Source organism: Strix aluco, chromosome 5 (assembly GCF_031877795.1).
Source record: "Strix aluco isolate bStrAlu1 chromosome 5, bStrAlu1.hap1, whole genome shotgun sequence".
Lineage (NCBI taxonomy): Eukaryota > Metazoa > Chordata > Aves > Strigiformes > Strigidae > Strix > Strix aluco.
This window is the reverse complement of record NC_133935.1, coordinates 34,602,586-34,629,039: the sequence shown is the minus strand read 5'-3', so window position 1 is coordinate 34,629,039 and position 26,454 is coordinate 34,602,586. Positions and strand designations below refer to the sequence as shown.

Sequence of the window (26,454 nt, the reverse complement as noted above, 5' to 3'; positions counted from 1 at the left end):
GAAACATGTAAGAACAAATAATAAGAGCATCACCTGTGAATTACTTTGCAGTGAATTTGCTGCATTTTTGTCTACGGTACGCCACAAACAAAGCAAAAGCAGTGAAGCAACAGTACTGTCATTTCAGTTCAGCAATACACTCTTCATGTCCAAGCTACTAGAAGATATGCCTCAACATTTACATACTTTGCTTTTATTTACTACTCTTATTAGAAGTGAGCTGTACTAAGACGTAACAAAAGTGAGGCAAATTTAGGAAAATAGAAAAATCTTAATGAGAACTGCTCATAAGGAATTTGAGGGTTTAGATGCCGCTCTGTTACTAGTATGAAGCTGCAGTAGATTCATAAATGGATAAAAATTCCAAAAATTACAAGCAGGCCTGACAGCAAGTTAAGAAGCAGTGAAATGACAGGCCTGTTCCAAGGGTTTCATGCGGACAGAGCAGCAGATGCAGCCTCTGCAAGTGTTTCCTGAACTCATGCACAGATGGTCAGAGAGGCTGCCTAGGTACAGAGAAACCCTTACCTCAATACCAATTGCTTGTCTTTGGCCTGGACTTCTCACAGTTTGTAGTATCTTCAAAACAGAAAGAGATATGAAAACAGACAAACAATACATTTCACATCAAAGTGCATCTCCATCATTTTTACTGGGAGTAAAAGGTACTCATCACTTTTTAGCTATAAGAAGAGGTTTCCTAAATCCGCTTAAAATGTTAAAAGGTAAGATTTTTCTGTCTGAAAGGCTGCATTATATGTTGTACACTTGTATGCTTCTATCTTTACATCCTCAAGGATCTGCATCATGTTTATTGTTAAATCAAACAGAGAGCAAAACCGCTTTCACATAAATGAATTTTGTCTTACATTGGCTAGGGGAAAGACATTTCCCTTGTTATCTCTTAAAACAGTGTATTTTAAAGAATATCATAAGTTAGGAAGCAAAGGCAGTAAACATTCAAACTACTACTATTATAAAATGTCATTATTGTCAGGGTATTTTTATTAGTAATTAACAATAAACCTGCAGTTGCAGTTCAAATGCCTCAAGTTCTTCCAAATAAAACAGCAACTAGTCTGAACCATAATACAGACTATAAAATAAGCCTATCCCACTGCGATTTTTGAATTAACAAAAGAGAGAGCATTTTCATTTGATATTCATCTTCGTTAGGATTCGCATTTAAAATTTTTTTCTGAAATAAAGACAGAAGGGAAAAAACACTTTTTTAAAAGGTAGGGCTTTTAATATATATCTGACTTTGCCATCTAAATGTGAAAGTTGGCAACAACATCCTGTAAATTACAGTTAACTTCCTCCAAAAATTAAAAGCCTGAAAGTGGAGCTTTTCAGCCAGCACCTTCTTTCTATGAGCACCACTCACAGTACAAGAATATTATGCACAAAAAAAAAAACCCAAACAGAAAAATATATAACCTGCAGAACATTTATTACTGATGACATACACCAAGGAAAAAAGATATTGAACACACAGGACCGTCTGTTAGGAAACTAGTATTTATGTAAAATAAGCACAGCCAATGAGATCTCTGAAGCATAAAACCATACTGTCATTTTCAAACAACTGCATTAACTAAGTGAAAAACATTATATTCAACAATTGCAACAAGAAAATTTAAGAGGAAAAAGAAAATTTCAAATACACTGACAATTTCAACAGACTAGGATGCTATAGTTTAAGCACTGAAAAACCTAAAATACCTGTGTATATTCCAGGGATTGCCAGAGCGAAGCAGCTATTTCAGGAGATCTTCCAAAAGCAGTAAGGGTTTCTGATAGCTCTGCTTTCAAAACAGGAGGAATGCTGCACTGCAGAAGTCCGAGAATGACCACTACTGGTGTCCACTGAGGGTGCTCGCAAAGAGCCAAGCGAGCATTCTCACTCTACAGAGTTCATCAGAAAACAAAACTGCGGATTATTACTTTGAAGATTATTCCTGGTTTATAATCTTTAATTCACAGTTTGGTATCAACGACTCTGATTTATCCTTGAAGGTACACAGAACATCAGAAGAATGGCAGACCATTCCAAAGCAAACAACTTTAATTAAACAAAAAGCCCAATTTAATGACTCACAAGTACTAACATAGTTCCTCACATAGGAACACCCCATTATCACCACCATCAAGGATGATTTTTAAAAAGCCTAGTTTCATTGATCTGTCTTGTGTTTGTGTCTGCAAAACCAAGGGTATCTCACTACACCACAGAGTTTTTAGGCTGCAGTCTGTTGGGTACTGAAGAGCTGAATTCCATACTATCCAGATTTACCCAGACAATTCACAATACAAAATCTGCATTGAAGTTTTATTCTTCTGGATTCCTCATCCAGTCAATTCATGGCACATTTTACACATGGTACATTGGTTTGGGGACATTTAAAATCTAACTCTGGAGGCAAGTTTCACAGTTGATGAGTTTCCTTGCCAATTCTACCATTTCCTTTTAAATTCATCTATTATTTTTGTCTTTTCAAATTCATAATTAAACGCAAAAAACTCTTCTACTCCATAGTCATGTCTTCTGAATATACCTCACTTCTGAAAGGCATCTCCATGACACCAAAGTGTCAGGAAAGCAAGAAAATCAGCAACACAGGAAAAGGTGTCATCTCCTGCTTCACCTGGACCGCATGTTTGGTCATAACAGTTATTCCTGATGCTTCCCATATTTTTGAAATTCACTAATCAAATGACAACAACTGCTAGGTAAATTTGCCCAACACACCTTTTTGGTCAAGTGAACCTCACAGTTGAATGATGATGTTTTGCAAGAAAAAAAAAATGTATTAAGAAAGAAAACCAAATAAAAATGTTACTTACCAAATAAAAGGTTACTTACCCAATTTACTATAACAGTGGTCAGCTGTAAAAAGGCAATTAATCCATCCTGTTCTTTCTGTGTGATTCCTCGGAGAGGCAGGTGACGATACTGGACACTGTCTGCACTTGGCAAGTCTTTCCTTAAGTGCTCATGATAAAGCATCAAAGAGTGGAAGAAATGCTCCCACGACACAGGGCTGCCACCTGCTCCTTGAATGTTTTCCGCTAGAAAAATGACAAACATGTGACATACTCTTTCACAGGGTGACAAGCAGGGTAGTTAAATTTAATAGGAAAACTTTCTTATCTAGAGGAAAAAATAAAGTTTGAAGTAAAGCTATCATTTCTGAAATTAGTGATTCTGGCTTGGGGTTTGTTGTTGTTGTTGGGGTTTTTTGTTTGGTTTTGTATTTCAATAGAGACAGAAAGGTGCTAATATGAAAAACCAGTACAAATGAATTTTCTGGTTTATAAATCAGAATGTTTACAGCATTATTTGTATCTTCAAAGTAGGGCTTTTTCCCCAATCTGATCAATGCAAAATTAATACAAAACACAGGACTGACCAGCATCTCTTACTTTGAGAAAGTGCTATTATATTACAGGTACCAAAAAACTCTAACAGAACAAAGTTCTTCTGAAAAAAGTCAGTCAGGAAAGATAACTGTATTTATAGAATATACAACTTAAGACATTACTCACTTCATATTTTACAATAAGCAATATTCATATTCTGTATCTCTTACAGTGTTAAGACACAGCTTCTTAAAAAATTTCATTATGTGAATTACTTGCTAAGGTGCTCAGACATTTTATTACCTAATCAGTCTTTTTTTTTTTTTCCCCAGATTACACTTTCAAGTGAAGCCTCCCAATTTCATCTTTGTATTAATAATGAAATGTTAAAAGTATGAAGCCACAATTCATCTCAAATGAGTCTTTGTACTTTTATAAAGAAAGAGAGCTGAGAAAGAGCTGAAGCATCACTTTTCTTACCATGACTACTGCCATTGACTTTTAGCAAACTAAAGCAGTAATGAGCACACTGAGGCCCACTAGCCAGTCCCCGCAGCATTTTCAAGTATGGGATGTAAATAGTGGAAGGAAGTAGATCTCCCATTTGCCTAACAAACTTTGACAAGACAACCTAGAACAAATAAAGATCAGTGTTTTAAAAAAAAAAAAAAAAATCCAAGTATTTTAGGAAAACAATAGGCAGCCGAAGACAGAAAACAGATTCTAATGTAATCAGGGCAGGGTAGAGGGGTGCAATCACAATTTTTAAAAAAAGTCCTTTGTAGACGGGCCTATTCAGTTTCCCTGAAGATGTAAAACATGTTTCAAAGAGGAACTAATCAAAACAAAATAATTCATGCTATTGCAAAGTATAACTCTCCAATTCTGTATTTCTAGTGATAAAATTTACTTCAGCTCACAAATGTTGCACAGCAGTATTATTAACACATCTCACAGTGCAAGTTATGTTATATTGGGGAAGAATTCACTATGATTGTCATATCCCTACACAGTAACTCACACACACAGTGGTTCCTCCCAGGGTCATATTAGGGTGTTTGCAGATTGCACCAGGCCCTAACTCCAGTTGCCTGTATTCTGGGTGGGTCCTGGGATGTGTCCAATATGCCTCGTGCTAGGTTTTGCCTAACACTGCACAGTCCTTCAAGAAGTACTAAAGGCTGACAGCATCCCAGGTATCTAGAGTTTTGGAACATCTGATTCTTCTGTTTATATTGCTTCTTCATTCTAATTTTCAGTTCTGTCTCTCATGGGCTATAATTTTTGGGCTTTAAATAATTACAATATTCTTATGGATTTTTACCCCCCAAAATATTATCAACTACAGTTAATAAAGTTTTTTATAGTTCGGCAGTTTAACTTCTCAGTTACACCACAAAGGTATGTAGAGGTCATCAGACAGAAAACACAGGAGCACTATCAGAATCCATCTGGCAGCTGCAATAAAATCAGACCTAAATAAAATTTTCAGAGAGGTTTGTTAGGACTCTTTCTTACTAAGTTTACTGACAACTACGAGTGACTGGCAGTAGCTCATTTTAGAGCAAGCAACAACCATGTCATGCGGAGCTGGACACATGCAGATAAGCCACTGATAAAAGATGTCTTCTTAGAGGCCAGCTGTAATAAGCATACCAAAAACTTTGTTGCCTGTTTTTTTAACTACTTTAGTTTCAAGTTACTAGTAACTACTCAAGAAAATCTAGATAACCTGGCGCTGAGGGGGTCGCTGATGAGCTACTCCAAGGTAGGACCCCATGATGGTAGATGTCTGCAAAGGCTCTGATGGACACCAGTATTCAAGGGCAAGTTCCAGGTTAAAGGGGTCTTTCCTATACAATTCAGCAATCTATCAGAGAAAGGAAGATGTTAGAAAAATATCAACTATATAAAGAAAAGACAATTACTTCAACAGCTAAACACATCTGAGAGGCAAAGCATAGCTGGTGTTCCATTCCTTAAAACGCTCTGAAAAATGACAGCTTCTAAATAGCAATATCAGAACAAATGATAGCCAGAGAAATTAAAAATGCACACATAAGTGAAACTTCCGTAACTTTCTAATTATTATAGATTATATCATCGCTAAGAAAACAGCATCATTTCTCCTTAAATACCATGAGTACCTTGGTATTTTAACTTAAAAACAAGTTAACCAGTATCAGGATTATATATCTTACCAATTATCTGAACATACACATTTCTCAGAGTATATTTTCATTTCTAGTTCTTCATTCAAGTTTACTATATAGCTCAGAACTACTTAAGAAAGCATTTTACTATAAATTTTCCTGTTAATGTCCTATAACCTAAAGGACTACCTTTGGAAAAGACAAGTAATCCCTATATTAAAGACTGCTATACTGAAAATTGCACACTTATACATTTTCATGGTAAATAAGGGGAAATATACAAGTTTTTTCATTTATTCATGAACAGAAAATATAAAATGCACCAGTTCAATATGCAAATCTGTTTTCTGATGTGGGGGGTTTTGAAACTGCAATTAGGTAATCTTAATAACCAATATTTAAATATAAACACATTTAAATTTTCTTTCAATTTTATTTTAATTTTTTTATTAAAAAATATGACAGAAACAGAAAGATCTTTCCTTTAAATGTACATTTGTGGTCAAATTTATACTGAAATTAGGGAATTGTAATTCCAGCAGCCTTAATGGGGGTCACCTTGCCTAGCCTACTCAACAGCAAATACAAAATAGTCTTCCAAAATTCTCATTACAAACACATCAACACATGAAAATTATTTAAACATTTCAATTCTTTATCTGAATAATTGTCAAGAGTGGGGGAACCCCCTAAAACCTAATTATAGTTTACCCACAGTAAATAGGGATAAATTTGAAGACTTAAAAAACACTGTGTAAACATTAAGGTCTAGATACACAAAGGTGTTCCATTCCAGAGAATTTCCCTTTATTTAGCCAGATCTCAACTCCAGTGATAGCCTGTAGTTTAAAATTCCTATTTCTAAGTTATGTTAAAATAAGATGGCTTAAGGTAATACATATGTTAAGATAATCTTATTATAATTTAAATTTCAGGTATTTAAATATTTTGTAAAATAACTTCAGCTCAAGAATTCTTCAAACATAATAAACAATCCACTATTCACTTACTAAAGAAGTATTAAATGATACTCCATCAACATCAGAAGCCAAGGAAGCAAATTTATTCTTTTACCTAAGAAGTTATAAGAAGTGTCTATATTTAAGAAAAAAAAAATCTCTAATCTAAAAAGGAAAAGATCCAGCATTGCATGTCATCATTCAGATATGGGTTTTCTAATGAAGAAAGAAAGTCACAATCACTTTTTGCCACAGTAATTTAAAAGGAAACAGGGCTTACTAAAAGCATTAAATGCTCCAGATCTCTCCGAAGGGAAATAGGTGGATCATTACCCATCTGAATACTCATGTGGATCATACGAGCATCTTCATCGGCACGGTTTCTCAGCTGTTTCACCTACAATTTATGAAGTGGAAAAAACCACTGGTCTATATTTAGCTAAGAATGAAACAGAACAGAAATAACAGAATTGTCTAAACAGCCTACTAAAAACTAACAAAGAAAATGAACTTGCACATACATGACAAGAATATTCAATTTTATTGTTTTTAATCCCCCTCCCCCTAAGAGCTTACATTCAAAGATATATTCAATCACTTTCTTACTGCCAAGGCCCTCAGTTCATAGCAAAAGCCCTGAACTTACACCATAGGAGTTTTTCCCAATTGATTTCACCAGATCCTCTGGTTTGGCCTGAAAAGGTGGATCCTTTTCACTTTTTAACTTCAAAAGCTAGGTTAGCTTCAAACATTATCCACAAGGAGTGAAAAGAAACAAAAAACACTGTAAAATAATGTTTTCTGTATATAGATCTGTGGATTGCACCTTTCTTAGCCACTTTAGGGTATTACCATTTTAGGGTATCAACAGCTACTTTATGTTTTGAAAAGTTTTGGATTGATGCAATTACTTTGGACCCAGTCTGGAAACTAAAAGCATTAGAACATGTCCACAAACACAAGGCAGGGTGGGGGGGTGGGGGGGGGAAATAAAAGAGAAAAGGGAGGGGAAGAACAACAGCAGCAATTAAAAAACCCTCAACCTTTAACCAGTATCCTAAAATTCTTTGTGTTGAAAAAAGTAATTACTAAACAAAAAACGTCTGACATTTAATTTTAATGTCAAAAAGCCTTTGACAGAACACCCCACCAGAGGTTTATAGAAAGCAAATTGCCATGAGAGGAAAAGTTTTGTTTTGTTAAATATTAAGCAGATGTTGAGGAACAAGAAACAGAAATAAGCAATCAATTCAACACACCAAAAATTAAAACCTGGTGATGGTCAGAGATCAGTTTGTGATCTATAGTATATCTTAATTCGTAAAATTGAATGAGCAGCAAAATGATTATGTCGCATCAAGACAAAATAGTTAAAAACTAGAAATAACTGTGGAAAGGGTCAGAGCAAACTAGCCAAATTAGTATACTAACAAAATTAATACATGGACAAAATGGAGTGTTGATGAACAAAATAATGAATTATCCAAACTACTAGAGCTAATTATCAAGTTCTGAATGTAATGCAGCCACCCGAAAGATTTATCCAGATCATCACTGGCAAGCAGCGTAAGTGTTAAAACTATACAGAAGAGTTAAATAAAATGCTGATTTACAGATTTAAATGAAACTGAACAAAGGTTACATATATATATTTAAAAACAAAATCCTGCAAAGCAGACACTCCTCCTTATCTAAAATTTGAGGTTCAGTAGAAATAGCTGTATACATGAGCCAACTAATAACAGCAGTTAAGACAAAAAAATTCCTTTGTAGGCCTATATCCCAATTGCCTGCTAACAAAGTCTTCCCTCTAAAACAAGTAATACTGGCCTCTGCCAAACTGGAATACAATTCAACAGTCAGATTTTTGCTTATATCCTATTTACAAAATCCTATTTGTAATGAAAAACATCTCTCTTCATCTTTAGGCATTAGCTACAATCAAACCACTGATCTGAACCAAAGCAGAAAAACTGAAACGTAAGAGAAATACTCTTCCCAGAGATAAAGCCTCCAATTGCATAACACAATGAAGATGAGATGTACCAGCAAACCAACTAACAGCCTTTGGATTTTCAGGCAGGTCTGTGGATACAGGAGACAGGGTCACATCTGTTCTAAATCCACTATGGCAGCAACCTCACCCTGGGTCAGGCTCCAGCTCTTCCACCTTCATTCAAAAAATCTACCTTAGATCTCTTTCATAAAAACTAGTATCATTACAGGGAGACATTGTATCTTTTGTAAAGCAATGCCATCCAATGCAGAACTGTCTGGTAAAAAAGTTCACAGTTCCAAACCTGTTTGCACTTGATTGTTTAAAGAACTTCCATAAAACATACCTTACATATTCCTCATATATTTAAAAGATTCCTAACTGCTACTGTGTCTGTATTACAGAAAACTCCATTGCATGCAGCCTTCAAAGGATGTCCAAAGCCTGTTAACAACATGGTAAGTGTTGTATGCAGGCAGCCATTGCAGCTGAAATATAGCTGTAAAGTTATCAACATGAACTTCTTTGAACTGACATTATACTTGTTCTATGGATATTCCATGGGTTAAAAAGACAGCTTGAGAAAAAGAACATGCAATAAATAAATTATGATTAAACCTAAAAGCTGCCTAAATGTTCATATATGCCCTCAAAGATTCTTAAGGCTCAAATATTTTTTTTCCTGCCAATATTGTTCTCATTCTGCTAGGCTACGGTGAACAAAATATATTTTTAAATCCTTTTTTTACACATTTAAAAAAGTAATTATTTGGCAACTCCAACTACAGCTCAACACAATAAAAGTCACAAAATAAAGCCTCCATCAATTAAATAAAAGCATTTTCATAGAATTTTAATTTTCCATGTCTAGATACAAAGGTCAAATGAAAGGAACACATGAAACTGTTGTAATTGCTTCAAACTTTTTTTTTTGCAGCATTTCTGCTGTTCTAGTGAAAACAGCTGCTCATTTTCCCAACAATTGATACTACTGAAAAAAGCAGAATCCCTCCCCTTAAATATGGAAAAAGATCATTAGCAAAAGAATAAATTAAAAATGAGAGATAAAAACTGTAAGTTAATTTAGGTTACACTACTGTCTGTATCAAAAGAAAAAAACAACAACAAAATCAATATGCACATAGATTGCCATCAGTTTCAGCATTCATTTAAATTTTAATCATGTAAAACAAAACAAACCCACTACCACCACAAAAGCTTGCTTTGGAAATCTCACCACACTGAAGTGTTTTAAAAATCACGTTTTAGTTCAGTGTGGAAAATAAACCCCAAACCATATGGGTTCCATAAAGTTAACAAGTTTTCTGAACTGCAGCACCTCAAGCTGAGGGTCATATCTGAATCTCTATGCTACCTGTCCTAATGTTAGAAATATAGAAGAGATGCCCACATTTCTCAAGAACTGCTATTCACACAAAAAACTTACTTTCATTGGCATGAGTGCAAGGAAGTCTGTGACAAGGTTATGAATTTTGCGAATGTAGAATTCCTCCTGGTAGAAATTTTCAGACCCCACAACAGATTCAGTCAGGAACAGGAAGACATTATCAGCAACTGCTAGCTCTGCCATTGCTTCATCTGCCTCAGTGAATTCTGCAAGAGCTGGGCAACAAAAATCACAAGAAGGGAAAAAATAAATTACAATTATCTGTTACCAAACAAAGCATATTTCAGACACACGGCTGACACATAAATTAACATGCTTCTATCAATTATGTTTTTTCTACCGTACAGGAAAACACTAGACTGGAAAAGATGAGTCAAGGTCAGATGATGATCTCAAATTTCTTCATTAATAAGCGTTAAATTGCGTAATCCATTTACCCAATCAAATCTAAGGCTGTGAACCAAGAATCACAAACCAACCTTAATTAATTATAATATTTACATTTTCTTTAACAGGTATTCTGGAGTAGACTCAATTCTGTCCTAGTAGGGAGTCTGGAAAGCTTGTGAAGTACAGAAAGAAAAAAAATTAAAAGTAGATTTGTCCTCTCAAGATACTGAGGTTTAAAATTTACAGATGTAAAAAGTCATAAGCATGAATCTGTTCTTAATTTAAGTGTTCAAATGATATTAAAGCTGCTAAAATGCAATCTTTCACATTTTTAGTACATTAAAATCTCTTTCCCTTCAATGAGACACTGATCAATACTATTGTCTGTTAGGTATTGGAAAATTGGGTATCGGAAGCATGAGGAAGGCAAAAGAGCAAAACAGTGAGGAATTTGTGAAGCATACATTTTCCTTGACACAGAGTGCCCAGAATAAACAAAGGACTGGATGAAGGTCCAGTGATTTGTGTTTGATGTGGCACCAAGGAGGAATGCGAAGCGGGGTGCAGGCCGCGTGGTCCCATTCTTTCACTTCAAGGACAGATTTATCTCCTGTTCTGCTTGGTTCCCTCGAAATATGATTTTTTTGTAGCAACCTGCCAACTCTGTGCCTCATCCTCCCTTCTTTCCCACACAACCCAGCTGCAAGTCAATCTTGCTTCCCATCCTCCCTTTTTTTCCCACAAAAACCAGCCATACCGCTTGGCACCATGAACCTAATTATGTATTAATGATAGAATAATGATTTGACTACAGTCCCACCCACTCACCATACCTACTAAGATAAATACTACCCCAAGTTTGTACCTAACTTGGAGGGACGATAATCCGACACCAAATCGGAGGGACAGATCGACAGGTTTGTGCTCTTGCCACACCCCCCCCCCCCCCAAAGAGACGCTTTTTGGTAAGATTTCCTCAGCTATGCCGAGTGTATACCCCGGTACTTGTTGTGTGTGATTGCAGTCCTTTTCTTTTGTGTAGTGCTATATAGCCAACCTGCAGTTTGTGCATTTATCATAGGCAATCTTAAAGGATCTGTAGATGTTGCATGAAAATAAACCATACTATTCGTGAATCTGACTGCTTCTCTTGAACGCAACCAGACTTACAGCATATGGGCGTTTGGGCTGGGTCAGACCTATAGTGATGGCCACTAATCCGCACTATTCGTGAATCTGGCGGCTTCTTTTGAATGCAACCTGACCTTCAGCATATGGGCTGTTCGGGCATCCGGGTCAGACCTATAGTTACAGCCCCAATTGGCATACCTATTAAGGGGTAAGTCCGGCCACCCCTAGCCCCTCTATTCTCTGAGGACTGGCTAGAATGCAAGGGGATTTATCTCTTACCAAATTTATTCTCACCCTAAACGCAACACTGTCTAATAGCTAGTTATTTCTAAATCTGTGCACATTTCAGAGCAATTCAATACTCAGCAATCAAGCTCAAATACTGAGAAAGCTTTAAAGGTATGTCAATGATAATTTTATCATAAAGGTAAATACTAACACTTCAAAAAGGTAACAAATACTTTGACTTACACCACTTGCAAGCTCTGAATGTGCAGCAACTGCATTTTAGGGTAATTTACCTGTCACATCGGACAATTGGGATATTCCTCGTAATGTCAGCGCCCAGGCTAATCTAACAGTAGCTTGCAGGCCTGGCAATTTCCAAGGCTGAGACTCCTGAAGACGAGTGTGTATTGTTGCTATATACTGTCTTTCTGCTAGCAGAGGGAGCCGGTGCATCAAATCTTGAAGAACAAAAAAACCAAACGCAACACTTAGTAAACAAATGTGAAAACAAACATGCAAAATCCTACCAATTTGTTACTGATCAGTAACAAAATTGGTTAAACAACAATTTATCCATGTGCACAACATAACCTCTTTGGGAAATCTGCCAGCACTACCTTCACGATCCTCTGTGCCTTGTTCCAGAAAGCTGACATCAAAGCAGTAAAGGAGAGCCATGAGAAGAGACAAGTTCACACCATCCAATGGGCTACCAGTTTCCGCTGTTACCTTCTCCAAGTAACTTATAAGGATTAGCGTGTCATCCTTACTCAGTGGTGATTGGCAGGTCCAGACAAACAGACTTTCAGCCAAGGACTGTCGGCATTCTTTAATGAGGTCAGAAACCTTTAAAAGTAAAGCCAAACAAAAAACAGTGAATACAAATATTCTGGCAATATGTTCAGTTTGTCCTCCTCAGTCAGTCAGTATGACTAGGTTAATTCAAAAATTACTCTGACGACAGCAGCTACAGAAAATGTTGGGTTTTTTTAATTGCTAAACAACAAAAGGCACATTTCTGCTTGTTAAATACGTTCATATTCCCAGGTACTTTATACAAAGTGTGACTAGATATCCTGCAATATCACTGTATGCAAACCAGCATCTCTGTCAAGGTCAGGAGACATGAATCTACACAGAACTTTTGTAGCTGTAAACATATCACAAAAAAGTCATATTTCCTGTCTCTAATACACAACTGTACTAGTAGTTATACCCAGATAAGGTCATAGTCTTCCTCTTGCTCCAAAAGTGATTCCCTCAACTGACTATACAAATACCTAACTTTTAAGACATTGAGAAATATGAAAGACATTTAAAATTAGAACTTTCTTCCCCCAGACAAAATATTTATATCAACTTTAGAACATAAATGAAATCTAATCCACTATTATATATGAAGCAAATATTATGCCCAACATAAAGGCTACCAAGCATTTTCAAACTAAAAATATTTTTTTCTTTTTATTTGGCAAAATATTCCATGCAATGATAAAATTAAGTACACTGTTGAAAACAAAAAGGTTGTCTTTTTTCTAACAGTTACACCAAAAATTATCTGTTTTTAAACAAGGACAAACATTTATTTCACTTGTTAACTTCATTCCTCCACCCCAGCTGAGTTTTAACTGCTTTAAGTCTTATGAAAACAGTAGAACTTGAAAAAACACCCCCACAAAACCCAAAAAACAAACCCACAAAAAAGTTAAAAAATAAAAAGCCACCAATAGCTTTTGTAAAACTGTATTTTATTTAGCTAGATTATGAGCTTCTAATAATGTTCTTGACTTATATCCATTGTACCTGGTTAAATAAAAAATAAAGAGCTATAGGCATTCCACCTCCAGTAAAGTCACATGCAGGGTAATAAAGAGAAAAACTATAACATTTGACACAGCAAAAGATTTGTGTAGACTCCAGCAGAATAATAGTTGTAATGAACACAGAGATAAATATTGTAGACCACCTAAAATGAAGAAAACAAATTCTAACATTAAGTGTTAAATTAACTTTAAGGTAAAATTGAGGTAAATGGAGGTAATTTAAGGTAAATCAGAAGGATCTTCTTTGCATAGTTTCTAGATTAACAGCAAAAATGTAAAACTAGTTCTTTATTTGGTAGAAAACAAATTGACTGATTGTTACACAGAATAATTTTAGACAGATCACCCATTAGAAAGAAATTCAGAAATTTAAAAAGTTTAAAATCTTTGTACTAGAAATTTATTTTGCAGTTAAGTCATAGTCTCAATTAAGTTCGTGGATTACAAAAATGAGAACTCGTTTTCAATCAATTCTCTCTCATCACTATTAGAAATGCCTCTGTTCATAGTAACACAATTGGAATATTAAAAAGAGCATTATTTGCCTGACTAGACTTGGTTTCAATATGTTTTAATAATTTGTGAATTTTAGTTTGCTATTTTTATTCCAATGGTGCTGATAATGGTAGTGCTGAGAGCAGATGACTTAATATAGTCTTTAGAATAAAACTGGGGAAAAAAAAAAAAGGAAATTTACACACGGTGCAAATATTAGGCTTACTCTTTTACTGTCCTTGATTACACTTCTTCACTAAAAATAATGTATGCCCTAGCATCAGGGAGCAAAAGTAAAACAGAAATGCAGGTAGTAATCTGGATCCCAGACTGGTATAGCACAGGCTTTGGAGTAGTTACAATGATCCCTCAGACAGTAACAGCTTGCAAAGGTAGAGAACAGAGACTAGAAAGTAAAAAAAAAAAAAAAAAAAAAAAATCCTTCCATGTCTCTTTGCGATCTAACTGTATTCTACTCTGTGCAGTAATTCAGAAGAATATTCACACCCAGTGAATATTTACCTCTTTGCGATGTTTCTCACTGCCCAATCCTCGCTCTCTCTGGAGTTTATCAAATTCATTGTTCAAATCAATGTGAGACACAAGAGTGAGGATCTTCTGAGTCAAACCCTGCTCCATTAGGTCATCTGTGAAGCGTGTTGTCATGGACATTAACTCTTGACTATAATGGAAAGAATATAAATTTAACAATTAATCATACTAACTATTCCCAGTCACAGAGAAAGTCTAAAATAGTGAATCCCGTCAACTGTGTCTGCTGACAGAAAATGTTCAACTACATTATATACAATAAAGTAACAAAACGTACATTGCTAATCAGTAAGCAGTGCCATCTCAAAACATTATGCTGAATGGATACAAAGTCTTTCAGTAACTGTAGGTTCAAGAACATGGAATGTGAGAATATACCATCGATCAGCTAGTTAAAATTTCTATCAAAAGAAAAGGTACTATACATAAGATGTGCATAACTCACAAGTTCGCAGCCTCTTTCTTACTAGTAAATGCATCTGTCCAATTATGTACATCCTACTGAAGTGGTGGAGCTAGTTCTGAAGTAATCATTTATTTTAGGTTTCAGAATTTATATTTACACTAGAACACATCTTTTAATCATTCTCTAGTCAAGCAATCACTGTGCTTTGGAAGTAAACAGTGCATACTGTTTTCTTTTTAAAGTCAAAAAATGTTAACGTTATTACATTTGCCAGTAGATCATGCATCCATTTTAAGTAAAGGCGGGAGCACAATTCTCTGTTTTGCAAGACACAGGAAGCGAGAACACAGCAAGGGCAGAAATTCAGTCTCTGAAATACTGAGTAATCATCACTAGTTAAGAGCAACACTGACTGGGAGGGTGTCTGAAGCAAAACACTGCCAGAAGGTGAAGTAGGATGAAAGAACTGAAAGTAAAAATGGATATCCTTATAATCCAGTAAAAATATGTGTAAGAAAAAAATAATATTATGCTTAAAAAATGAACATGAAGGCAGATGAATCAGGTTATGAGAAACAGACACATTTGAGAATATTCATATTCCCTTGAGTCTAATTAGTCTAAAAGCACTCAAAGCTAAAAGCTCATCAGCTCATCATCCTAATATAGACCTGAGTTCCAATGTCCACGTCTTGCCTTGGCGTGACTGGATGAGGGTTCGTAGTGAATTGGCAATGCATCTTTTTCCATCCCAGTACAACAGAACAGCCACTAGACCTCTTGTAAGGCCAGGAAAATGAGGTTGCTGGTGTTCTCCTATTGAATGAAAAAGCACAGAATAGTCACAGAAAATCGAACACATGCACTTTGATAACGGCTCTGTATCTTTGTATTTCTAATTGAAATATAAGTGTAGCACTCGAAGTAACCATAGTTATTCACTATCGCTTTGATTTGTTTCAGGCACTTAACAGAAATCACAGATATTTCGGGTGCTATTATTAAAATTTATATTCAACTATTAAAACATCCAAGAATTTGAGAGAAACAGAAGTGCAAGTCCATAAATATCCTAGTCCAAATGGTATTTGCAACTGGTATCAACCCATCTTAATAACCAATTCAAGCTAATTATCAGCACACTATCTTTTCTTTATTCAAAATTAAATTTTGTCTGAACTGAGATTGAAAATTCAAGTTCAAAAGAGAAAACAAGGTTGACTTGAAGATGTCTTTCCAAAGGTGACAAATTCACAAGCTACTTTAACAATTTTTTAAAAAGTTAATGAACAGTAGCTAGTAATGACAACTAAAAATTATATTTTAATAAATCTGAAATCAATTTTCTACATGCAAAGCATGTGTCACTTTCCAGAATACTTCTCTTATTAATCAGTTATTAGATTATGATCCAAATAGAGTCACATATCAATGTATAACTAATACGTAATTTGAAGAACCAATATGTGTTCCACTGCCTTATGGAAAAACTCTCAATCAATTATTTTAAAACTGTTTTTAAATTCAATGAAAAGTAAATCATAAAAAACACTCAAATTATTCCCCCTTTTGCAATAGCTGCATAAAATATGAACATTAAGGTTCAGAACACTGTTATCATATTACATGACAGCGACAGCAGATTTCTTTTTAAGAACATTCTATGTTAGGAAGCTAAGGCCTTGACTGAATCATGCATTCATGTTAAGCATACACTGAAGTAAGAAGGCCCTATTTACGTTCTATTTCTCCAGCTCTTAAATATTTTCCCTTCTCACCAGCTAGAAGGAGCTCAACAGCTGCCAACTCTCCAATATCAAAGAGGTCACTGAGGATAAAGGCTTCTCTGATGAGTTGCTCTGGCAAAAGCCTAGTTCCCTGCTGACCCTGGATAGCAACCCCTTCTGTACTTGCTTTCTGAATTTTCTCATGCTGCTGAACGTTCTTTGGCTGCAAGAGAAACAAGGATCGGAAGTTATTAAAAATGGCTATTAAAAAAGATCAAATACTGAACAAAGCTTTACACATTAATCCTTCCTCACAAATACAGTTCGGATAGGTTAGGTTGTCACAAAAACAAAGGCAGTGTTTTTAAACACAGAGATAGTAAAGGCATCCTAAAAATGCTTCACACTTGCACAGCAATGGTCTCTTTGTGGGAACATACCAAAAATAATCTTATACAATGCATACTGATATTCAGTTTACTCAGAATAATGGAGACTGAAAGTAAATTTTGATACAATTCTCAACAGAAATTGGTATCAGCTCAATGAAAGACATCTTGTTGATCAGAACTGCTGCATTACTCCAAAGTACTATTTTCTACGTCGTCCTTTCTTCTATGAAACTCAGACACTAAAATATACCAATGAAACTCCAGAGCCGTTAAATTTTCTGACCTATCACTTTAAAAAGCCATATACTATTGCAGAAGTAACACCACAGAAAGAAGACATATTTCTAGTTGCGATCCATCAGCCAAGAAACAGCAAGTTTTTCCACATCATCTCACATCCATAACAAGACACATTCTATATTTTGTAAATTCATGTGTTCACCTGTTCTGTGTTCATTAACCTTACTGAACCACGAGCATGGACCCAAATCAGACAAAATAGTTTTGTGTTTTATTTCAGGCACACAAGAGCAGTGAGAAAAGCTAATACTTGACTGATGGATCATCAGATACTTTTACTATTCCTTTCAAAATAGCATGCAAATAATGAGAAGAAAAAAATGTTATAGATAAAATTATTCTGTACAAGACAGAAAATAATATGTATTATTCAAACTATTTGTATTCTTACAGCAGAATAAGACTGCTATAACACATTTGTGTTATGTACTGTAAAAATATAGAATTAAAAGAATGGTCATGGCCTAAATTGTACATAGTACAACAATACAAGACAGTAAATCATCAATTCTTCAACTCATTCCACAAGAGAGCATTAGTCTAGTACCGGATTTCTGAAGAGAGAAATGAAGTCTGATTTGTGTTTCTTTAAAACCTGGTCAAGGCGATGAATAGCTTCAGGTTGCCTTTTCCAAATGGCATTCATTACAGTCTGCCATATGTCCTTATATGGACCCCACAAGCTGGCAGCTAAAAGAAGAAATAAAACAATGTATTTGTAATGGAAAGAAAAAAACCAAATTATTTATACACTATTTTCAATAAGACTTTTTTTAACTTACTGTTAGTCTCAGCTTGACAGTATAGACTGTTATGCCCATCAAGCAAAGCATATTTTCCTTTCTTAAAGCACCGAAAAACAACAACAGTCTGATATAAAACCTAATTGTATTGAGGGAGCTAGAGAAGCAAAAAAGATTATATGTGCAGCTAAGTTCTGCGGCTGAAAGTCATCTTATAAAGATATTTGATACAAGCTCTGTAATCTTTCAACCTTATATGCCTAAGACATTCCATTCACTTTGGTAAGATTAAAGGATAACTAAGAACTGGACAGCAGACCTTGAATCTGAATGTAACTTGACAAGGCAGGCTTCCTGCTTTCCATTTTTGACAGAAAAATCCAAAACAAATAAATACTTAATATATGGCGGACTGAAAATGAACAGCAGTGCTATCAGAATTTGTCATATTACTGCATCAGTCTGTCTAGAATAAAATAAATTAGAAACTAGAAATGTAAGATTAAAGACAATATTATATAAGAAACAAAAATCATAAGCCTGAGGACACTTTCACATTTACTCATCTTTCTCATTTTAATTAAAAAAAAAAAAAATACAAGTGCTTTTGATTTCTAAGACACATTTGCTTTTAACATTCCCTACAAGAGCTTTATAAAGACATGAATTTCCTTTACTAGAAATAGTCAGATCAATACAAATAGTTACCTGACTATGTTTAGATGAGACCAAATTATTTCTGGAAGCTAGCGAGCATAAATATATTAAAGAGAAGTCTGACCCTACTCTAGAAATACAATCTCTCCTCTTCCTCAACAGTGAAGAAAAGTTTCCTTTGCATATTTCAAACCTGAATTTAGTACTACAGCTGAATGATCTCCTCCTTGCTAGAAGCTGTATCACTCAGAACCTGAAGTCTGTAGCATGAAGACCGCACTAGAAGTTTTCTTATCATCAGGTCTCATGAGAACAGTATACAAAACTAGTCTTCAGACTTCAGCCAGAACCATCTAAACTGAAAACCTTACAGATGAAAAATTACTCTTACCACCTAGTATTAGCATCCTATTTAAAAAAAAAAAAGTCAACATTTTAAAACCTACGTTAAGCAGAAGTACCATAATGTTTCCCTTGCTAGATATCATTTGTGTTTGTGAAAGTTTCAGATTCTACACACCACAAATCACTGCTAAACACACCAGATAAATTTATGACTGATTGTTTGTCTGCAAGCTACCACATAACCGCTGCCCAAGTGAGGTAGTATTATGTGTTTCTGAGCATCTACTGAGATTGTCCTTGACCCAAAGATATTATAAGCTAGCGGTGGTTTTTGCATGCTACAATTTTCCTAGTGCAGAAGCTAATTTAAGAGTACTTTAAGAGGTTGCTGCCTGCTTTCATTCAGACCACTTGTTCCCAACCTTACACATGCCTGCTTCATTAACTCTGATGGACAGCACTATAAATCATGTTAGTCAAATGATTCAAATTAACAGAGGGGGGGAAAAAAAAGCAGCAACATTTTCCAGAGTTCTTCTAACCTTGTTTTTAAAAATCAGAGTATCTCATTAACACAGGTTACAAAGTGGCCCTGCTAATCATAAAAACAACTGAAAGAGCAATGCCTGAAGCACAGAAGGAAAGAACAAGTGGGTAGTGAACAGCAGAGACCTCTGAAAGGGGCTTTGTTTCTGGAGATATGATAAAGATATATATATGCCTTGCAGAGTAGCCTATGTACAAAAAATAATATAATTTCACCTAAAACTGGCTTAACATTTTTTTCCTTCTTTTTAATGTACAAGTTAACACTCTGGTATAAAATCAAGTACATTTTACCCTCACATACCTTGTTTTGACCAGCTCTAATCCTTAAGGTAAACCTGACGAGGTGCATCAAAGCCAAACATATCCACACCTCATCCTGACCAGGCTGCTTACATTAAGACAGCAAGCAAGAGGTAGCTACTGTGATGTGAAGATGCCCCTCTTTTTCATATAATCAAGACACCACCCCGAAGTAATGCAAAATGATACACGAATGCCCTGAATAATAAGGCAGCATAAGCCAAGTCAAAGTGTAGCAAGTGAGCATGGAGACGAGCAGGTCTCAGAGTGAGACCACTGATTTCAGTCAGTTTTACCACTACCTAAGCTGTCTTGGAAGCAGCAAACCAAGTAAAACTTTGTCAGTTTTATTCTGTTGTGAAGGAATAAACCACACAAAACAAGAAAAAAAACAAAACAAACCCTCTCACCCCAAACTTGGCACTGACAAAAACTGTCATCGTTTAGGATGCCATTAGCAGCGCCAGTAGAGCTGTATCTGAGGACAGCCTGTACAAAAGGACAAATCCTTCACCCTTTCTAAGCATCAGTGTTTTAATCATATAATGTTACCCCTGCCTAGACAAATTCACTAAAAATAGTTACTATTGGACCAATAATTTCACACTCCAGACTATAACTGGCTCTCTCACATAACTTCAGAATTCAGAGATTTACTTCCACTTGAAACAGTCTTTTCACTCTTATTAAATTACCGAGTCCAATAAATACCAGCAGCAATCTGCAGTGCCTGCCAAAAGCTGTTCAACTATTTCCCTGGCCCATTTGTTTGCTCTTGTCCCTACAACATAATTGCTTTGCACCAGTCCAAATACATGTACTGTAAGGCATTCAAACAAATTAAGGATCTAACTTTTCTAACTGAAAATTAGTCTAAAAAAGAGTTTATTTTCAGCAGGATCACATCTACAACCCAGTTTGCTCTGTGATGGCAAAAGTTATGCTAGCAGAAAGATGAAGTACTGCAGAGAAAGGAATAAGCAACTAGGATAGAAAAAAAGTTGGACTTTAGTGACCGTGCTGACTTTTTCCCCACTTATGTTGTTTCTATTATTATTATAGTTTTAGAAAGGCTGACCATCCCATCAAGGAAGGACAGGATGGGTTGCTTCTTTTGGCAACAATAGCAGTGGCTGCTTATGCCTGAACTTTTTGCCAAGGCTATAGACTTAAGCACACTATGTCTGTCCCCACAAACATACTATAACTTAAGGCAAAATCCTCATTAGTTCTAGTGCCACATCTGCTTTAACTTTTAATCTCATCTTTCATGTACAAAACTCCTTCTTCCCCTATTTTTTTTAATTATAAGGCTATAGAGTCTCTTGCCATGTAATTTATACAATAAAGTGTAGTCTCCTTTGAACTACTCCAGTTTTCACTTTAACAAAGTCACATTTATAGCAGCCTTCCAGTACCTAAAGGGACCTACAAGAAAGCTGGAAAGGGACTTTTTACAAGGGCATGTAGTGACAGGACAAGGGGTAATACCTTTAAACTGAAAGAGGGTAGATTTAGGTTAGATATAAGGAAGAAATTCTTCACTGTGAGGGTGGTGAGGCACTGGAACAAGTTGCCCAGAGAGGTTGTGGATGCCCCCTCCCTGGAAGTGTTCAAGGCCAGGTTGGACGGGGCTTCGAGCAGCCTGATCTAGTGGAAGATGTCCCTGTCCACAGCAGGGGGGTTGGAACTAGATGGTCTTTAAGGTCTCTTCCAACCGAAACCGTTCTGGGATTCTATGATTTCAGATACTGTGAATGGTAGGAATAATCACCCTTCCTCCAAATGAAGGGTCTTTGCTTTACTACTGCTCTTCTGTGAGGGGGCAGGGATGGAGTTCATTCAGTTAGATCAAAATATCTTCTCACCTTCGTTACAGATCATGCCCATATTACAGTCACAGCATCTCCATTCTCCCTGTATTAACTTAATGAAGCTCAACAACAGCAAATGCAACATCCTGCACCTGAGCCAGAATAATTCCACGCCAACAGTACAGGCTGGGGACTAAACAGCTAGAAAGCAGCTTTACAGAAAAACACCAAAGTGTTCAGGTAGACAGGAAGCTGAACACCAGTCAGCAGCACACCCTTACAGCAAAGGCAGCATCTATACACCAGGCTGTATTAACAGACTTGCAGCCAGCAGGTGTAGGGAAGTGTTTGAGAGTCCACTCCAGTACCGTGTCCAGTTTTAGGCTTCCCTGAGCAAGACACTGAAATGGAGGACCAGAGAACAGGATGAATGAGAGGCTGAAAGAATTGACCTTGTTTAGTCTTAAGAAGAGAAAGCTAAAGAGTGGTGGGAGCTTTGTTGTCTTCAACTACTGAAAGGCACTGTACAAAGAAAATGGAGACAGAGGTACCTCAGGAGGTGAGCAGGAAAAAAAAAAAATTTACACTGATGGGGGTCACATTTTGGAACAGAAAGGCCTCTGGGATGTTCCTCATCCTTACAAGTATTCAAAACTAGCCTGGATAAGGCCTTGAGCCTCTGGACTGAACTGGCCCAGACTGGGGGCAGGAGGAGTAGAGAAGCTGGAGCAGATGACCACCGAAATTATTTTCCAATTATCCAGTCTTTTCTTTTTGTATTAGACTTATTCCCCAATTATACTGGGTAAGTGCTGCCTCAGTAACCCAAAACATGCTCTTTGTGAGAGGCTCTGAAAGGACCATGGATGATCCTGCTGCTCCTAATCTTTAGTAACACTCAACGCAAGAGAAACCAGCTCAACATTTTCAGACTTCTTGGGTAACACTAAGCAAAATTCGGTGCATTTTTTTTTTTCATATTACACACGGCATTAAAAGATGAATACAATACAGAGGCGATGTTTAATCACACATGCACCGAGTTACCACAGTCCTCTCGAGTCAAGGTGGCCTTTGCTCTCTCATGTCACCAGCTTCACGCACCCTTGGCCAGGACCCGCCACGCACGGCGGCAGCTCTGACCGCCGAGCCCCATCACCTTTGCGCAGCCCGAGCGTCCCGGGTACCAGCGCGCGGGAGGAGGCCGCTCTCCCCACCGCCTGCCAGCATCACCGCGGCCCCCGCGACCTGGCGCCCCGCAGCCCTGCCCGCCCGAGCCGCGCCGCCTCCTCACGCCCGGCCTTCCCAGGGCCGCCACCCACGGCTCCGCGGGCTTGGAGGGGCGCGAGGCCGGCGCCCCCCGACCGGCGGGAAGACGGGAAGCGGCATCGCCGCGGAAGAGAAGGAAGAGCAGGAAGAATCGCGGCCCCGCGCTCAGGTCCCTCTTACCCGAATTTACCGCCAACGGCGCCGCCATCTTGGAGAGAGGGAGGCGCAATGGCGGCGCCGCCGGCCGAGGAAGGCCCGGCAACACCCCGGGCTGCCCGCGGGGCGCCTCCCGAGGAGCGGGGTAACGCCTCGCCATCTCCTCCCGCCGCGGAGGACGGGGAGGGGGTCTTACGGCTCCCCCCTTTTCCGGCTTTGGGGCAGCCCAGGTGGCGAACGTTAACAACCGGCCGTTTCGGCGCCGGCGGCTGCCGCAGGGGCTGTGCGGCGCGGCGGGCCCTGCGCCGCGGGCTGACGGGAGCTGTAGTCGCAGAGGGGCGCGGAGCCCCGGCGGGGGCCGTGGCGGTGGCGACGGCGTGCTTGGCGCCTGGTAGAAGTTGCAGATTGATAGTTGATCGTGTCAGTCGGCTCCGTGTTCAAACCTTTTCGAGGTGGCTGCGTAGAAGGGAGAGCACCGGGCCTCTGCATCCCCACGTGTGCTCCTCCGTTGTTAATAACACATCGCCTCTGTGCCGTTCAGTTTCTCCTTCCCCTTTCCTTTTCCCTGTAACGCTGAAGAGAGTCTCTTCTTTCAAGCCCTGCCCTATAAGCAACATTCATTGAATAAGGCAAAAGGCCTGAAGCCAGACACTGCACTGGGAGGTAAATTTATTAGAACATTTTCAATTTTATTTCTTTTTCAGTGAAAAAAAGTGCTACTATTCTTTTTTTTTCAAAACCAGAACTGTTACGGTTTCTACAGTTTCAGATTGAAGTCTTCAAAAAAATTAAGTAAATAATTTGTAAATGTTTCAGTTATTTAAAATGCAGAAAATTAAAACAGCACTCTTCACTTAAAACCAGTAAACTAAGTTTTTTGTTAACTTTGTTAGCAGGTGTATGGCTGCTGTTCCAGGAGCCAAAAACTCCTGTTTCTTGGGCTTGGATTGGTGAACCAAGGTTTACAAACTTGTATAGGGGAAAAAAAAAAAAAAAAAAAAACCAGCCCTGATAAGGGTTATCCTGTGAAGAATGCTGCATTTAAACTCGAAGTATGTGCAAGAAAAAAGTACCAGGAATGAAGAAAAGAAAGCAAAAAGAACATTTGTACATGTATGTGTCTGGAGCTAAGGCACAAATATTAGTATCTTAGAAGTATCCCATATACAAAGTCAATTTACAACCCTCAGTCCAGTAATCAAATCTCCTCCACAAATTCCCTCCTGTATTATCTTTAAGATAAAAAGATTCCACCAAAAGTGTGTATCCATTTTCAGTGCCAATAGTTTCCCCTCTTGAACTTCATTAAAGGAATATTTCACAGTTGCAAAACCATGTCCAACGTACTAGACCCATGGGAAACTGGCAAAATAACTATCTTTACTTCTCTAGATCTTCCCTATTATGGAATGGCAGAGGGAGCAAAATAGAGAGAGCAGTGGTCCTGGGGTGAGAGTGAATTGTCAAGGCAGCTATAAGAAAAAAGAGACAGAAACCAGAGAAACAGTTGCACAAGGACTAGTTGGAAGAGAAAGAGGAGAGAGCAGGAAATTTTAAAAGAGGGTGGAAAAAAGTATGTGCTGTCAAGAACAGCTCCTCTCAAGAGTTCAATAGATGAATCTGTTCTCATTAATTTGGCCTAATTTGTTCAAGGGCTCATATTTGCTTGAGATTTCTCTTTTCCTGGTCTCGGCCATGAACCAGAACAGACCTACTGCAATGAGAATGATAGTCAGTGAATTATTTATTTTATTCTAGGAAAGGAAGAGTGCCAGACAAGAGGTTAAAATAGAAAATAAGTAGTTATTCCACAAGCAGCAGAACTAAAGCAGCCTTGGTACCTGGGTATGGCATTCCTGCATCTTCTCCCACGTACCCATCACTGTGAAGCCATAGCTCTGCTCCTATATTGCCTACGTGCCACCCAAAAACCCATGACGATGGAAGACAGGTATCATGATAAATTTGGAGACGCATGTGCTGATCGCCTGGCCACGACAAATGTAATGGATAGCTTGAGGGTTTGCTTCAGCCATTCCAACCACAGCGATCCTAATTTTGATATTTTTCCTTTAGACATTCCCTGATTTTCACAAAGTCTGTGAGGACGTAAGTTTTTGAGCCCTTTAGCCTTTGATCAGATTAGGTTGGAATTAGTTCAGTAATTGCAACAGGTTCAAAAATTACTGAAAAAGTTTGGCAGAGAGAGTGGGATTTCCTAAGCCTCATTTCCTTAAGAAACAAGACCTTTTTTTTTTTTTAAAGAAAAAAAAAAGAGAGAGAAATAAATAAAATAATACATTTTTTAAAAAGCCTTTCCCAGGCATTAAAAGCTGTCATATTTCTTTTGGCATTCAGATGCAGCCAGATTGCACACACTTTTTTTTAATCTCTGTGGAGGAAAATTCCTTTCTAACCACTGCAGATTTAATATTTTAAATTTCCAGATAATTCTTTCCTCTCCTTGCCAATTGGCCAACAGTCACATAGTAGCATGAATAAAAAAAAAACACCCTGAAAAGAGTGGATGGCATGGAGTATGTCACTGGGCAGCTGAACTTCAGAAGAAAAATACCACATTTAGCTCCAGCTGCACAGCATTTATTATACTATTTCTCTGTCAGGATTTTGTGATATTTTAGTGCAAAATATTTGTGACAGTACAGCTCCTAGTATGGATGAAGTAAGAGAGGTATCTAGATACATCATACCATACATTCTGCACATATTTATATTGGCATAGCTGCATCCGTCCATGCTTTGATGAGCAGGCAAGTCCATGAATAGTAATTCTTTCCTTATTCTCACTTTATTTGCTGTCCTTTAATTTGGGATCTTATTGTTTACCCGGGGTCACTGGCTGGTTTGGTAGACTATTTTTGCCAAGTCACTATAGGGAAAGAATACCTCATTCCTCTTCCTAACAATAGCTCTCAGCAAGTTCTCCAGTACGGCTGGGTTCAGTGAGGGACACCAGCTTCTTTCATCCTTAATTACTAGACAGAAATCTGTGAAGTATCAAAGGTAGGTTGGCACTAAATACCTGGGATGGATATTAATTCCTCTGGATTCCAGGGAAAGGAGGTCCCAGATTGCCTGTGGGGTAGCAAATTCTGCTTGTGTGGTAAGAGACCTTCATGCAAGAGATGTTATTTTCTGTAGGCAGAAATAACTACTAGTAATAATTAAAACGAACTGCACAATGGGAACCTACTCTTTGACTGGAACTTCTAGGTGGTTTGTGATGTACTACGGTGTAACGTTCTTAATTTTAATAATACTAAATTCTGTGGTTCAT

At 37.4% G+C, this 26,454-nt stretch overlaps 1 protein-coding gene across 1 annotated transcript in view; it reads right to left on the bottom strand.

Annotated features, from left to right (window-relative positions):
* Positions 1–23,434, bottom strand: part of NUP205 (nucleoporin 205) — a 52,531-nt gene extending 29,097 nt beyond the window's left edge. The window contains exons 1-14 of the mRNA XM_074826951.1: positions 23,181–23,434; positions 17,871–18,013; positions 16,683–16,854; positions 15,576–15,720; positions 14,469–14,628; positions 12,246–12,474; positions 11,922–12,086; positions 9,919–10,094; positions 6,756–6,872; positions 5,096–5,233; positions 3,844–3,994; positions 2,867–3,072; positions 1,726–1,908; positions 529–579 (exon numbers count right to left, since the gene is read on the bottom strand). Coding sequence (XP_074683052.1) covers positions 529–579; positions 1,726–1,908; positions 2,867–3,072; positions 3,844–3,994; positions 5,096–5,233; positions 6,756–6,872; positions 9,919–10,094; positions 11,922–12,086; positions 12,246–12,474; positions 14,469–14,628; positions 15,576–15,720; positions 16,683–16,854; positions 17,871–18,013; positions 23,181–23,316 — 2,172 coding nt within the window. The 5' untranslated portion in view covers positions 23,317–23,434. The remainder of the gene's footprint in view (positions 1–528; positions 580–1,725; positions 1,909–2,866; positions 3,073–3,843; positions 3,995–5,095; positions 5,234–6,755; positions 6,873–9,918; positions 10,095–11,921; positions 12,087–12,245; positions 12,475–14,468; positions 14,629–15,575; positions 15,721–16,682; positions 16,855–17,870; positions 18,014–23,180) is intronic.
* Between the last annotated feature and the right edge of the window lie 3,020 nt (positions 23,435–26,454).